The 15,016-nt window shown below is 42.7% G+C and overlaps 1 protein-coding gene across 8 annotated transcripts in view; it reads right to left on the reverse strand.

Annotated features, from left to right (window-relative positions):
• Window positions 1-15,016, reverse strand: part of LOC138981313 (tyrosine-protein phosphatase non-receptor type 4-like) — a 114,256-nt gene that overhangs the window by 76,176 nt on the left and 23,064 nt on the right. For 3 of the 8 annotated variants that reach the window (XM_070354181.1, XM_070354184.1, XM_070354178.1), the window contains exons 2-11: window positions 10,860-11,008; window positions 8,558-8,671; window positions 7,889-7,931; window positions 7,437-7,512; window positions 6,454-6,551; window positions 5,748-5,868; window positions 5,171-5,264; window positions 3,133-3,221; window positions 2,591-2,654; window positions 1,553-1,603 (exon numbers count right to left, since the gene is read on the reverse strand). In XM_070354181.1, coding sequence (XP_070210282.1) covers window positions 1,553-1,603; window positions 2,591-2,654; window positions 3,133-3,221; window positions 5,171-5,264; window positions 5,748-5,868; window positions 6,454-6,551; window positions 7,437-7,512; window positions 7,889-7,931; window positions 8,558-8,671; window positions 10,860-10,997 — 888 coding nt within the window. In that variant the 5' untranslated portion in view covers window positions 10,998-11,008. The remainder of the gene's footprint in view (window positions 1-1,552; window positions 1,604-2,590; window positions 2,655-3,132; window positions 3,222-5,170; window positions 5,265-5,747; window positions 5,869-6,453; window positions 6,552-7,436; window positions 7,513-7,888; window positions 7,932-8,557; window positions 8,672-10,859; window positions 11,009-15,016) is intronic. The other 5 variants (XM_070354183.1, XM_070354180.1, XM_070354179.1 and 2 more) reach the window with 5 other exon arrangements.

The raw sequence follows: 15,016 nt of genomic DNA on the forward strand, positions 1-15,016 counted from the left end.
TGATTTTTTGCTTCAATGTACAAAGTAAATACAGTATTGCAACAAAAAAATTGCAAACAGTCAGATTCAATTTGTGTGCCACCTCTCGCCTTAATAATAATGTATAGAACAACTTTTAGGTTGGTTGGTTGGTTGGTTGGTTGGTTATTATTTGTATTGTCTCTTCAGCTGATAACTTTTAGGCAAAAAGACTGTTGTCTACTGTCTTCCTTGAGCTTTCTGTCCCTGTGTCAGTCGGAGGAATGGTCCACAAATCTCATCCACCTCATGGATTATTTCATAACGGTGTGCAAACTAACTGACAGGGCTCCGGAGTCAAGGACAAGGTTAATGACAGTTCTGCGTTATGCACGGTCCCCCGGAGTAAATACATGTGTCAAGGATGCCAAGTGCCAAGATCAGATTGCACCTTCTCTGCCAGTGAAAAGAGGCTCCACGGGCACACACACCACACCCACTTCCTCACAAGACATTGCATGCAGCTGCTTGTTGCTTCTTCATGTTCCTTCAACTTATATGTACTTGGCTCCCAATTCAAGACTTCAGAGACAGGGAATCAAATGTGTTTACAATGCCACCATTCTACATCTGTTCACATTTTTACAATCTACCCAAGGCTACTTTACTGTTTACAAACCAATAGATTATGTGTGCTATCTAGTGAGAAGCCTTGGATACTTTCCAAACCAATAGATTCTGTGTGCTGTCTAGTGAAAAGCCTTGTAAATTTTACAAACTAATAGATTATGTGTGCTATCTAGTAAGAAGCCTTGTATATTTTACAAACCAATAGATTCTGTGTGCTGTCTAGTGAAAAGCCTTGTATATTTTACAAACCAATAGATTCTGTGTGCTGTCTAGTGAAAAGCCTTGTATATTTTACAAACCAATAGATTCTGTGTGCTGTCTAGTGAAAAGCCTTGTATATTTTACAAACCAATAGATTCTGTGTGCTGTCTAGTGAAAAGCCTTGTATATTTTACAAACCAATAGATTCTGTGTGCTGTCTAGTGAAAAGCCTTGTATATTTTACAAACCAATAGATTCTGTGTGCTGTCTAGTGAAAAGCCTTGTATATTTTACAAACCAATAGATTCTGTGTGCTGTCTAGTGAGAAGCCTTGGATACTTTACAAACCAATAGATTCTGTGTGCTGTCTAGTGAGAAGCCTTGGATACTTTACAAACCAATAGATTATGTGTGCTATCTAGTGAGAAGCCTTGGATACTTGACAAACCAATAGATTATGTGTGCTTTCTAGTGAGAAGCCTAACAGCTAGAAGGACGAGCAGAGTGAGCGACACCCACAGTGAGTGTCCACAAGGTGACTAAAGACAAGATGGGGCCAAGACCGCCAGGTGCACGAAGAGAATGACACAGGAGGCAGAGAAGACACAGGCCAGCGTTAAGACAGAGAAAACCAAGCGGTTACCACAAAGCCACCAGCAGACGGTTAGGGTTACTGCACAAGTGTGCCCACACTCAAAGGCCGTTACCACCAACATACACACAGCACAATACACAGTGTCAATAACAATCAGCGTTCATTTACTTGGGACTTTGAGCTTTTCTCTTCAGGTGGGGGCTCTACACTATCAGTCACCTGAAAAGTCCAGAGAAAAAAACAATGAAACAGATTTTCATCAAACTCAAACAAAACAATCAACACTTCTTGCCACACAAAATCCACCATCACAATGATTTCTTCACCTCCGATAAAACTATCTCAGCATAGGTATGTTTCTGACCCCTTTCCACAGTTTATATCACTTGCTATTCTAATGAGATGAATACTAATTTAAAGGTAAGTTCCGCAAACAATCGCTCTGTATTCCTGAATAGTTTGCGCTTGATCATTCAGTTTGTTTCCAGAAACTCTTATCAATGGTATTGTCCAAGGCCATGACTGCTGTGATCTTGTCATCTGACAAAGGTCAAGCAAAATTTGGGAAAGAGTGATGATCATTAAGGATCTAAGTGTAACAATTCTAAAACTTCTAGTTACAATAACAAAACCATCTTAGAAAAGCACAATTTTGAGGAGAGTGCAATTATCTGGAACACTGCACGCCCTCAATGCAATTTTCACAGTTAATTGAGGCCAGCCACACCTATGTCACAGTTAATTGAGGCCAGCCAGACTTATTTCACAGTTAATTGAGGCCAACCAGACTTATTTCACTGGTAATTGAGGTCAACCAGACAATAACATGACAATATGTGTTAAAATCTGTAGTTACACCTCAGAAAATCATTCTGATTTTCCCAAGTATGAATCTCCAAATTTGAACCACAGTGGTCAAAACTGACCCTCAATTTCAAATCCTGCAAAACACAGTATTTGAAGTTCTATCCAGCTTCAGTAATGATATATTTCAAAATATTAAGGTTTGGTTGACCACATAGACCCCGGTGAGTCAGAGAAATCCAACCTCTCCTCTCTCTCTCTCTCTCTCTCTCTCTCTCTCTCTCTCTCTCTCTCTCTCTCTCTCTCTCTCTCTCTCTCTCTCTCTCTCTCTCTCTCTCTCACTCACACACACACACACACACACACATGTACACACACACACACCAAAAAGACAGATCTTACCACCTCTCTTCTCAGTTGAATGAAGAACTGCTTCCTTTTGAATGATATCTTTACAATTTTGGCCCTGGAAAAAAAAAGATTGCTGAGTACGTACATTTGTGCCATCAAAATTAGGCATACAAACTGCCAAGTGATTTTTGAACCCTGACTGAGGTTATATATTTGAGATAACAAATCCCCCCTGTTTTCTGCTTTACCTGACCTGGTCACCGAGATTTCACTGGTGCCAGGATCTACTTCACATCCTTTCTAGGGAATGAAAGATATGCAAATTATCAGGATATTTTGTTCCAGAAGTTGTGTCCCTCCCCCCCCCCCTCCCCACTGTTTCTTGCTGATATATATAAAATTTAAGATAAATAATTTGTTTCCCGTGACAATGTCAAAAGAAAATAGTATTAGTTGGTTGGTACCTTAGCCAATGATTGTTTTTTCCACATTGGTCAGAACTCGTGCCAATTGAACATGAAAATGAAAACACACCAAAAAATGACAAAATTAATATGACAGTGTAAACATAAAAAATAAAACACTGTTGTTACCATGAAAATGTGTTGATTTTGACGTTATTCTGAAAGACAACCAGACCCGCTGATGTGACGCCGAGCTGGATCTCTATACTGCTTTGATCCTGCACAAAAAGAGCAAGGAAAATTTAATAAAACAAAATCCCTTTCATGTTTTATTACACTCATATTTTACACTCTTTCCATTATGCCCCCACCCCCTTTTAACTCATTGTCTCCCAGGTACGGATATATCCGTACCCACTCATATGGCTCTATCTGACCAGCTACGGATATATCCGCTCGGACTGTTAGCTTCAGTCGCTTCCTGTAACATCCATCTAATGCCTGCATTCCAGCCTGTTGATACACAGCTACTACACAGTTTCTGCAATTCTGAGTGACCTGCTGCAGCACAGCTGGTCTCGGCTAAAAAAAAACTTGGTCAACATAGGTGGGGTAGAAAGTGTTAAGGAAAACTCCTTAGGGAACGGAACATCTGGTGTACTTTCCATTATGACCTGCATGACTTGCAAATGATGTTCCCATCTTATAGGCCTTCACTCACTTCACTTTCTGCATGTCTTTCAATACTTCTTTATCCTACACATTTCTCCGTTAAAAAACCCACACACAAAAACTCTTGTTACACTTACAATTATCAACAAAAAAAAGCATTTACAGAGAGGTTTCTAAAATAAAGGGCACACGGACTAATCCATAATCCTGGTATTAAGTACAACGGTAAGCAAAACATAGCGACAAAGTAAACAGCCAATGATAAAAGAAGTACATGTACAGCACCCAAAAATTAATTCAATTTCAAATACCATCCACACTTTTTTCACATACTTCAATCACAAGATGCTCCATAAATGTTAATGTTTTGAAAGGCAGTGAGAACAAAGTTAGGGCTTTCTTGTTACATGTCAATACTTCTGATACACACTTGTAGAGTTTGACCCATGTACACACCGTCACCACACTCAATATATGTTATTATGCTTTAACCTTACACACCCACACCACAACACAAACTACACAGATTAAAAGGAGCGATCAAATATGAAAAGAAATATATAAAAACAACTTCTTCTTTTTTTCAAAATGCACAACAATTTTACAGATTTCACCCAAGACTTGTGCCCTTCTGATTTCCCTCAATGCCCACCCTATTTATTTTAACTTCAGAATTTACATGGATCAGAGAAGTTACAGAAAGGTCTAATACAGTGCCTTGACCCCCCCATCAAAATGAGCTTTTTTCTGTTTGTCAGACACACGCACACACTCTCTCTTTATTTTCTCTCTTACTCTCTCGCTCACTCTCTCTTCTCTCTCTCTCACTCTCTGTGTGTTTCTCTCTGTCTCTCTCTCTCCAGTCACTGAGTGATCTCATCAAGTCAGCACCATGCCATAGTCAATGAAAAGAACAGGACCCGAGCACAACACAAGTTAACAGTCAGTCCTTGCAAAGAAAAAAGAAGTCTAGCGCTACTCAATTCAAGTCAGACCCTCTGAGTGTAGCAACGCAGAAGTCTAGCGCTACTCAATTCAAGTCAGACCCTCTGAGTGTAGCAACGCAGAAGTCTAGCGCTACTCAATTCAAGTCAGACCCTCTGAGTGTAGCAACGCAGAAGTCGATTCTTGTAAGGAGCAAAGTCCAGCACCACTTTCATGGTCAGTCACTCCACTCTTGCATCATGCTACGCTTCACATAAAGAACCAGACCTCATGAGCACAAGAAAGTTACAGACCAGTTGAGAGCCAGACACGGGGTCAGATTGGTTGTAAATGAGGTTTGTTTGTTGTTTCAACCAATCTGAGCCCGGTCAGTCATTTTCTGGTGCACATGAGCCGAGGAGTCTAGCACTACCCAAGTTAGCAGCGAGTGGTTGTAAGCAAAACACAGAGCACATGGTCTCCACGCAGAGCTAGACAACAGTGGCTGCTAGCCACAGGACACAAAGGCGACAAGACACGCCACAGCACTAGGCAGATTGGCAGGCAGGCAGGCAGGAACACAATACAGGCCATCAAGTCTGGTGCGTGCATGTGTCACGGACATGCTTACCCTTACCCGCGCATTGTGTAGGTCTACCCCGTACATCTCCAGGCGCTTAGCGCGCTCCAGGAAGTTGTACTCGGCGTCTGCAGGGGTCTGGCCCCTGAAAAAGGCACACAACCACACAGCACGTTCAACACACACCTCCCACAAATCACATCTTTAGACAAAAGCATACACAATTACCGTAAGCATATTGAGGATAAACATTCTTTGTAAGTATCCTTAAAATAATGTTTCATGTCGCAATATGGGGTTTCTTCAACTTGTAAAGTGATCATCCTGATGACTTTCAATTGCAAAGATTCAATTTGCAAAAAACATCCATCGAAAATACTGTAGCAATCTGAATGTTTTATTCTGAATGATTCACCAAACAAGTGACAGGTCTTTCAAACTTTCAGAAGAGAGGCGCTAACTGGTACATGTATGCTCCATTACAAAACTGAAACTTTGAGGCTTTTATCAGGGACAGAAATGAAGTACAAAAGCTCTCCTGAATGCTCAGCAAGTTCAACAAGCCCAAAACAGGAACAGGCAAAAATAGACACTTCAGGAAGTGTCCTGTGCTGCCTCCGTTACTAACCTGTGCTGCCTATGTTTGTCGGCCACTTGCTGCTCGAAGTCGCGTGTCTGGTTGGGAACGAAGAGGAATCCATGCAGGTAGCCGTCCTTGTGTTCCTCTGGGTTGAAGTCCCCCAACTCCGCTGTAGCAACAAACACAGACAATAGCAAGCTGGCCTGGGCAAACAAGCTTTACACTTACTAATGAGCAAAGCTTTCATCTTCAACCTGTATATATCTGTGGTGATGGTATTTTTATTACAGTAATTAAATATGTTAAATGCTTATGTGTTCCATCTCCATGTCAGAGTTCTTAGACCCTCTTCGCTTCTCTGTATCTCTGTCTGCATCTCTGTATACGGTATACAGTAAGTGCAAATGTTAGACAGCTCTACTCGTACTAGAATTCCATTTCCATGTCAGACTGGTAAGACCTTCTTTGCTTCTCTGTATCTTTGTCTCCGTCTGCCTGTGTATGTCTTCGTCCGCATTTCTCTGTCTCCTTCACAAAAACAAACATGTAACTGTAAAATAAAAATAAATTAAATGCTAGCGTTCCATCTCCATGTCGGACTACTTAGACCTTCTTTGTCTGTCTACCTGTATATGTCTACGTCTGTATTTCTCCGTCTCCTTCACGAAAACAAACATGTAACTGTAACATGGACAAAACTGCCTTCATTTTCCACAGCCTTCACGAGAGAAAAAGCAGGCAGGGAGAAACTCACACTGGACGGCGTAACTGGCGAGACCAGCAGCCTGACCCTCCGAACACACCAGCTTTCCCGATAGCATGTCCTGCCGCACTTGCAGGAAGAAGTGATACCTGCAACATTCATTACACTGCTCGTTAGCTCACAAACACACTTCAGATAAAATAAACACAGTAAACACTCCAGTTTCCCCGACAGCATGTCCTATCACAGTTGAAAACATTCACTGGCATCACTCACTTGACTAGATGATCAAATTAGTTGATCATTTCACACACACACACTCACACAGACGCGCATTCTCTCTCTCTCTCTCTCTCTCTCTCTCTCTCTCTCTCTCTCTCTCTCTCTCTCTCTCTCTCTCTCTCTCTCTCTCTCTCTCTCTCTCTCTCTCTCTCTCTCTCTCTCTCTTTCACTCTCTCTGTCTCTTTCAGTTTCACTCACTCTCTAACACTCACACAGACACACACACGCGCATTCTCTCTGTCTCTCTCTTATTTATCATATGTATGATTATTTTTGCTGTCAACCTCTTTTGCTCTTATAATGTTTTCATGTCTGTTTTGTGTTCATGTTAGTTAGCAAGGACAGATTATAAGACTAGGCAACGCCTAAAATCTCCATCCTTCTGTAATAAAGCTTAATCAATCAATCAATCAATCTCTCCCCCTCTCTCTCTTTCTCTCTCTCTTTCACTTTCTTCTCTCTCTCTCTCTCACACACACACACACACACACACACACACACACACACACACACACACACACACACACACACACACACACACACTCACTCACTCACTCACTCACTCACTCACTCACTCACTCACTCACTCACTCACTCACTCACTCACTCACTCACTCACTCACTCACTCACTCTCTCACTCTCTCACTCTCTCACTCACTCACTCACTCACTCACTCTCACTCACTCTCACTCACTCACTCACTCACACTCACTCACTCACTCACTCACTCTCTCTGTGTAAATAATCCCACCTTGTGTACTCCTCTCCCAGTTTGCTGGGGTCGGACACATAAAACTTGACACGAAAGAAGAATTCATAGGGAGGGCCTGCAAAACAGAAAACAGCAGTCTTCTTGAACGACAGGTTTTTGCATCAAAGAAAACCGACAGCTGTTTTGCTAGCAATGTATAAGTAGCAGAAACATCCATCCTAAAGAACGCATCTTTATAAAATGTTGAAAATAATTCTATAGAAGTGATAGATTACGTGAAAGCATAATCTATTATTCACATCAAGTGAATAGTGAAATTAAAAACCACTTTGTGGTTTATAAACAATTATGGCAGTACATGTACTCAGAGGGACAGATTTCATTCAAAACTTTAACATTTACAATAGATTGTGGATTTAAATTTTAATGTACTTTGATCATGCTTTCACACTTTAAATCTCAACCTGGAAATGGAACCACAAAACACTCACCTCGACACTGCTTCTTGATGGTTTTAAGGGGATCAAGCCATCGCTGGAAAAAAAGGAAGAAAAAAGTAAGGACAAGACAGTGTCTTTTCTGTTGGGAGTAGATCCCCCACTAAAGCAGGAAGTGCAAGTCATGTGGACTATGAGTTGACAGAAAATCTTGGACTGAAAGGTAGACCTGACAAACACTGTTTGCCGACATAATGACTGCTCACCAACATAGTGATTATGGCAGACAAGAGTAACAGGGACAGACAAGCAACTCAGACAGAAAGGCAGACGTAAAGAACAATGTTCAGTGACGCAGTGTCAGTGACTATGACAGGTCAGACACAATGAGTGACTAGGACAGACATAGTGACTAGGACAGACATAGTGACTAGGACAGGTCAGACACAATGAGTGACTAGGACAGACATAGTGACTAGGACAGACATAGTGACTAGGACAGACATAGTGACTAGGACAGACGACCGACAGGAGAGAAAATGGAAGGAGAATATCTACATGTCTTATTGTCTATCCTCCCGTGGGGCCATGTCATGGATCTGCATGAAATACCCAGAGAGCAGACAAGGAGACAGACAGAAGACAGACAGAAGACAGACAGCACAGACAGACAGACAGACAGACAGACAGACAGACAGACAGACAGACAGACAAGACACTTACATATCCATCCTCCCCCGGCGCCATGTCGAGGAACTGCAGGCCAAAGTAGTCCTTCTCCACCAGCTCCAGATGTTCAAACACTTTGTCCAGAAGCTGCTGCGCCTTCTGCCGCTTCTGCACACAACACTACTCAATCAACACTCCGTCGGCACCCCCCCCCCCCCCCCCCCCTGTCAACACTTCCCTGTCAATACTCCCCCCGTCAAAACTTCCCTGTCAATACTCCCCCCTCAACATGTTCCTGTCAATACTCCCCCCTCAACACTTCCCTGTCAATACTCCCCCCGTCAACACTTCCCTGTCAATACTCCCCCCTCAACACTTCCCTGTCAATACTCCCCCCGTCAACACTTCCCTGTCAATACTCCCCGTCAACACTTCCCTGTCAATACTCCCCCCTCAACATGTTCCTGTCAATACTCCCCCCGTCAACACTTCCCTGTCAATACTCCCCCCTTAACACTTCCCTGTCAATACTCCCCCCGTCAACACTTCCCTGTCAATACTCCCCCCTCAACATGTTCCTGTCAATACTTCCCCGTCAACACTTCCCTTTCTGGATCGCTCTTACAATAATACTCCTATAACACTCCACCAATACTCCCCTTTAACAACTTACCACAAAACCTCCTTTTACACACCCCCCCCCACACACACACACACACACACACAATATTCCCCTTGTGCAGCTCCCATAAAATCCCAATTCTCCACTATATTCCCCTTGTCACTATATTCCCCATGTCACTCCCACAGTATTCCAGTGCAGCTCCCATAAAATCCCAATTCCCCACTATATTCCCCTTGTCACTATATTCCCCATGTCACTCCCACAGTATTCCAGTGCAGCTCCCATAAAATCCCAATTCCCCACTATATTCCCCTTGTTACTATATTCCTCATGTCACTATATTCCCCTTGTCACTATATTCCCCTAGTCACTCCCACAGTAGTCCAGTGCAGCTCCCATACAATCCCAATTCCCCACTATATTCCCCATGTCACTATATTCCCCTTGTCACTATATTCCCCATGTCACTATATTCCCCTTTTATTCCCCCCTCTGCTTCTTTCTCTCTGTAAAGGTGTAGGGCTAGTTATTTTTCGGTAACTTACCCAACCAAAATCACTTACCCAACAACGGGCCTGAATCCTCGATAGCTCACAGGTTGATGAGCTAGACTTTGAGAGAACTACTTTAGCGATTGAAAAGTTCCGAACGCTCCAATGTACGAAATATACATCTCCAGCCCAAACAATACAAACATACTGCATTTAAACTGGCAACTACAGGCTTGCCGAACACATTAATCTTCATATAGAATCCATGAGTTTGGTTGTTATCTAAATCCAAATCTAACGATCAGTGCAGAGAAACTCGCTTCAGATCTCTCATGAGTGCACGCAAACTCCCAAGGCAAGTAACTCTCGTACGACAAGAGTAGTTCCCCTTCCAAATTTTCTGAACTGAGTTGCTTGGACAAGAGACTGCAACCCGACGGTTAGTTTTTGACAATATTTCATTTTATAAACAGATCACACGCAACCAAATGCACACATCGCATCAATTTAAAGAACATACAGCGGTTTCATACACTATTTTGCCCCAGAAAACGGAACTTCATACAGTTTTTAACGTTGGAACACGGGTGCAAAAGTTCGTCTGCTTGTCCCATTCGAAGAAAGAACATTTCCTAAGCGATACCAAAACATGACCAGAACACACACTATCTGCCTTTACCGGCACAGTAGAATAACAACATAACTGTGTACTAGGAGGAATAAAGAGGTTACATACCTCGTCTCAGTGATTATTAAAAATAATGGTCTCAGTTCGCGGTCATGAAAAAGCTCGCTGAAGCTCGCATTTTTCATGATCCGCTAACTTCGACCATTATTTTTGATAATCACTGAGACTCGGCATGTAACCTCTACGTCACTATATTCCCCTTGTCACTCCCACAGTATTCCAGTGCAGCTCCCATACAATCCCAATTCCCCACTATATTTCCCTTGTCACTATATTCCCCTTGTCACTATATTCCCCTTGTCACTATATCCCCCTTGTCACTCCCACAGTATTCCAGTGCAGCTTCCACATAACTCCCTCTCCACTGCAGCGCCAAAAGATGAATTCCAACCTCAAGTCACCTCCCCACCTCCATGTGGGTGTACATGCAGCATTCATATCAAACCTAGCGTGGACAGCAGGAGTTCTCCTTAGCATTAAGTAAGAGGCTGTGCGGCAACATAATTAATATCATATCAATTTGAGATGAGAAAGTAACCCCAGGTAACTCACATCGACTTCAAAGGTCGCGTCCGTCTCATCAAGGAAGTGCACGACACAGTTGACTGTTTTGGGTTGTCGGTCCTGGAGATGCGCCATTTCTGAGGCACGGACATTGTAACTACCGCTGGACACCAGCTTCATGGACATGCTGTGCAGCTCTGAAACAGCAGAAAGACAAGTTAGCTTAAAAGCAACCATTTCAAGCAATGCAAACTCAATCAATCAATCAATATGAGGCTGATATCGCGCTTATTCCGTGGGTACAGTTCTAAGCGCAGGGATTTTTTTTAATTTATTTTTTTTATATTTTTTTTTATTCAATTTATATCGCGCACATATTCAAGGCGCAGGGATTTATTTATGCCGTGTGAGATGGAATTTTTTTACACAATACATCACGCATTTACATCGGCCAGCAGATCGCAGCCATTTCGGCGCATATCCTACTTTTCACGGCCTATTATTCAAAGTCACACGGGTATTTTGGTGGACATTTTTATCAATGCCTATACAATTTTGCCAGGAAAGACCCTTTTGTCAATCGTGGGATCTTTAACGTGCACACCCCAATGTAGTGTACACGAAGGGACCTCGGTTTTTCGTCTCATCCGAAAGACTAGCACTTGAACCCACCACCTAGGTTAGGAAAGGGGGGAGAAAATTGCTAACGCCCTGACCCAGGGTCGAACTCGCAACCTCTCGTTTCCGAGCGCAAGTGCGTTACCACTCGGCCACCCAGTCCACTGACCTATATCCTTACATATTATATTCAAAGAGACTGTGCACTGCTGATTTAATGTGCACATTGTCCTATACCAGTATCAAATACAATAGATATCAGACCACAGCAGTGACCCAGTCCAGCTGTCACATCAACAATTCAAAATTGAGAATAAACATAATTGATAAATAACGTCATAAAAGCCACTCAAATAGTGTCTGTTTTCCCCATGCCTAGCCAACAGCTGTGCATCAGACAGGGTGATACACTTCACTTCCTTGTAGTATGTCATCCCTGTCTCACTATCGTTACCTCACCATCCTTTTACACTTTCTACCCCACCTATGTTGACCAAGGTTTTTTCAGCAAAAAAACAACAACAAAAAACAAGTCGCGTAAGGCGAAATTACTACATTTAGTCAAGCTGTGGAATTCACAGAATGAAACTGAACGTAGTCCGCCGCTAGTGCAAAAGGCAGTGAAAGTGACGAGCCTGTTTGGCGCGGCAGCGGTTGCGCTGTGCTTCATAGCACGCTTCATAGCTCTCTTCGTTTTAACTTTCTGAGCGTGTTTTTAATCCAAACATATCATATCTATATGTTTTTGGAATCAGGAACCGACAAGGAATAAGATGAAATTGTTTTTAAATCGATTTCGGAAATTTAATTTTGATCATATTTTTTATATTTTTTTATTTTCAGAGCTTGTTTTTCATCCAAATATAACATATTTATATGTTTTTGGAATCAGAACATGATAAAGAATAAGATTAACGTAAATTTGGATCGTTTTATAAAAAAATTTTTTTTTTTTACAATTTTCAGATTTTTAATGACCAAAGTCATTAATCAATTTTTAAGCCACCAAGCTGAAATGCAATACCGAAGTCCGGCCTTCGTCGAAGACTGCTTGGCCAAAATTTCAATCAATTTGATTGAAAAATGAGGGTGTGACAGTGCCGCCTCAACTTTTACAAAAAGCCGGATTAGGGATATGACGTCATCAAAGACATTTATCGAAAAAAAAGAAAAAAACGTCCGGGGATATCATACCCAGGAACTCTCATGTCAAATTTCATAAAGATTGGTCAAGTAGTTTAGTCTGAATCGCTCTACACACACACACACACGCACACACACACACACATACACCACGACCCTCGTCTCGATTCCCCCCTCGATGTCAAAACATTTAGTCATAACTTGACTAAATGTAAAAAACGAGACCAGCTGTGCTGCAGCAGGTCACTTAGAATTGTAGTAACTGTGTATCAACACGATGTAATGCAGGCGTTCGATCAACGTTACAGGAAGCGACTGAAGTGACTGTGAGTACGGATATATCCGTACCAGGTCAGATAGAGGCATATGAGTGGGTACAGATATATATCCATACCTGGGAGACAATCATCTCAATCTCATCATCCCTGTCTCACCGTCCCTGTAATCATCCCTGTCTCATCATCCCTGTCTCACCATCCCTGTAATCATCCCTGCCTCATCATCCCTGTCTCACCATCCCTGTAATCATCCCTGCCTCATCATTCCCTGTAATCATCCCTGTCTCACCATCCCTGTAATCATCCCTGCCTCATCATCCCTGTCTCACCATCCCTGTAATCATCCCTGCCTCATCATCCCTGTAATCATCCCTGTCTCACCATCCCTGTAATCATCCCTGCCTCATCATTCCCTAAGAGTGTGTGTGTGTATGTGCGTGCGTGAGTGTGTGCATGCGTGAGTGTGTGCATGCGTGTGTGTGTCTGTTTGTGTGTTTCAATGTGTCCGTCTGTGTGCATCCAGTATTGTTCCTGCATGTATGTGTGTGTGTGTGTCTCTATCTGTGCACATTTTGTCACTGTAGTGCATACTGTTCAGTGTGCATGGTTCCGTGAAAAACAAAATATAACCATCAGAAGAGTACCAACACGTTATTCTTCAGTATGGAGTCCATGCCGAAGGAAACAACTACACTTCTCTGCAGCCTTTAAAATAACAGCAGTCAGTTTCTCTGTTTAAGTTCCTCTTGTAGCACCAACGCCGTGATAATGATTCTACACACACACATGCATTGATGCAAGCAGGGAACCTGATGAGTGTCTTCACAGCAGTCCGTAAATTCCTCAGTCATCCACACAGTACATAACAGTTTGCCAGTTTGCAGCACACAATAAATTAAAACATTCACCAGTAATCCATACAGCGCACAATTTGCTGGTAACCCACACAATAGTTCACCAGTGATCTGCACAGAAATCCATATCACAAAGAGCAGTTCACTAGTAAACCACACAGCTAAACCAGTTCACCAGTAATCCACACAGCACACTACGTAGTCTTCAGCTGGTCAGTGATCCATACCTAAAACAGTTCACCAGTAATCCACACAGCTAAACCAGTTCACCAGTAATCCACACAGCACACTAGTCACTCTTCAGCTGGTCAGTGATCCACACATAAAACAGTTCACCAGTAATCCACACAGCTAAACCAGTTCACCAGTAATCCACACAGCACACTAGTCTTCAGCTGGCCAGCAATGCATACATTAAACAGTTCACCAGTAATCCACACAGCTAAACCAGTTCACCAGTAATCCACACAGCACACTAGTCTTCAGCTGGCCAGCAATCCATACATAAAACAGTTCACCAGTAATCCACACAGCTAAACCAGTTCACCAGTAATCCACACAGCACACTAGTCTTCAGCTGGCCAGTAATCCATACATAAAACAGTTCACCAGTAATCCGCAAAGCACACAGCAATTCGCCAGTAATCCATACAGCAACCTTCAGTTGGACAGTGATCAATACTTAAAACCGTTCACTAGTTATCTGCAAAGCACACAGCAATTCGCAAGTAATTCACACAGCACACAAGGGTGCCGGCCAGAGTGCTATAAACAGTAACGATCTTTCTTCTCCGTACTCAGGCGGCGGAGCAAGTCAGCTTACACCGCACGATTCTCTCACAGTCTCAATTCAGACGATGAAGGGAACATCCCGTCTCTTGTTGTGATGCTTGATATCAGATGCTGAAGCTGCAGTGCAGGAAATGCCACGCGTGTAGTCCTATGCCCTTTTGTCCGCCACTGACAAGGCAGCAAAGATGCCAAGTTTGACATCTGCCATTTCTGATGCGCTCACACCAAACGAAAAAAAATAATCACAGCAAAAGAGAAACAAAAACAGTTCTTTCTTCTCTCGTTGCTTTACACTTTATCACGGCAGCAGGTGGGATTTTACTCCACCTACTCCTCGTGAACTGTTTAGCAGACGGGACGTCTCTATCATCATTATGGACAGTGCCAGCCAGACTCCCTGCCAACACTAAACAGCCTCACTCACTCTCATCACTGGCCATCAGTACAATCCCAACGCACGCACAGACTGGTGTGTCCTCGACAGTCTCTGACGCACTCACGTTCAACCCTTGACTCCTTT

Source organism: Littorina saxatilis, linkage group LG12 (genome assembly GCF_037325665.1).
Source record: "Littorina saxatilis isolate snail1 linkage group LG12, US_GU_Lsax_2.0, whole genome shotgun sequence".
Taxonomy (NCBI): domain Eukaryota; kingdom Metazoa; phylum Mollusca; class Gastropoda; order Littorinimorpha; family Littorinidae; genus Littorina; species Littorina saxatilis.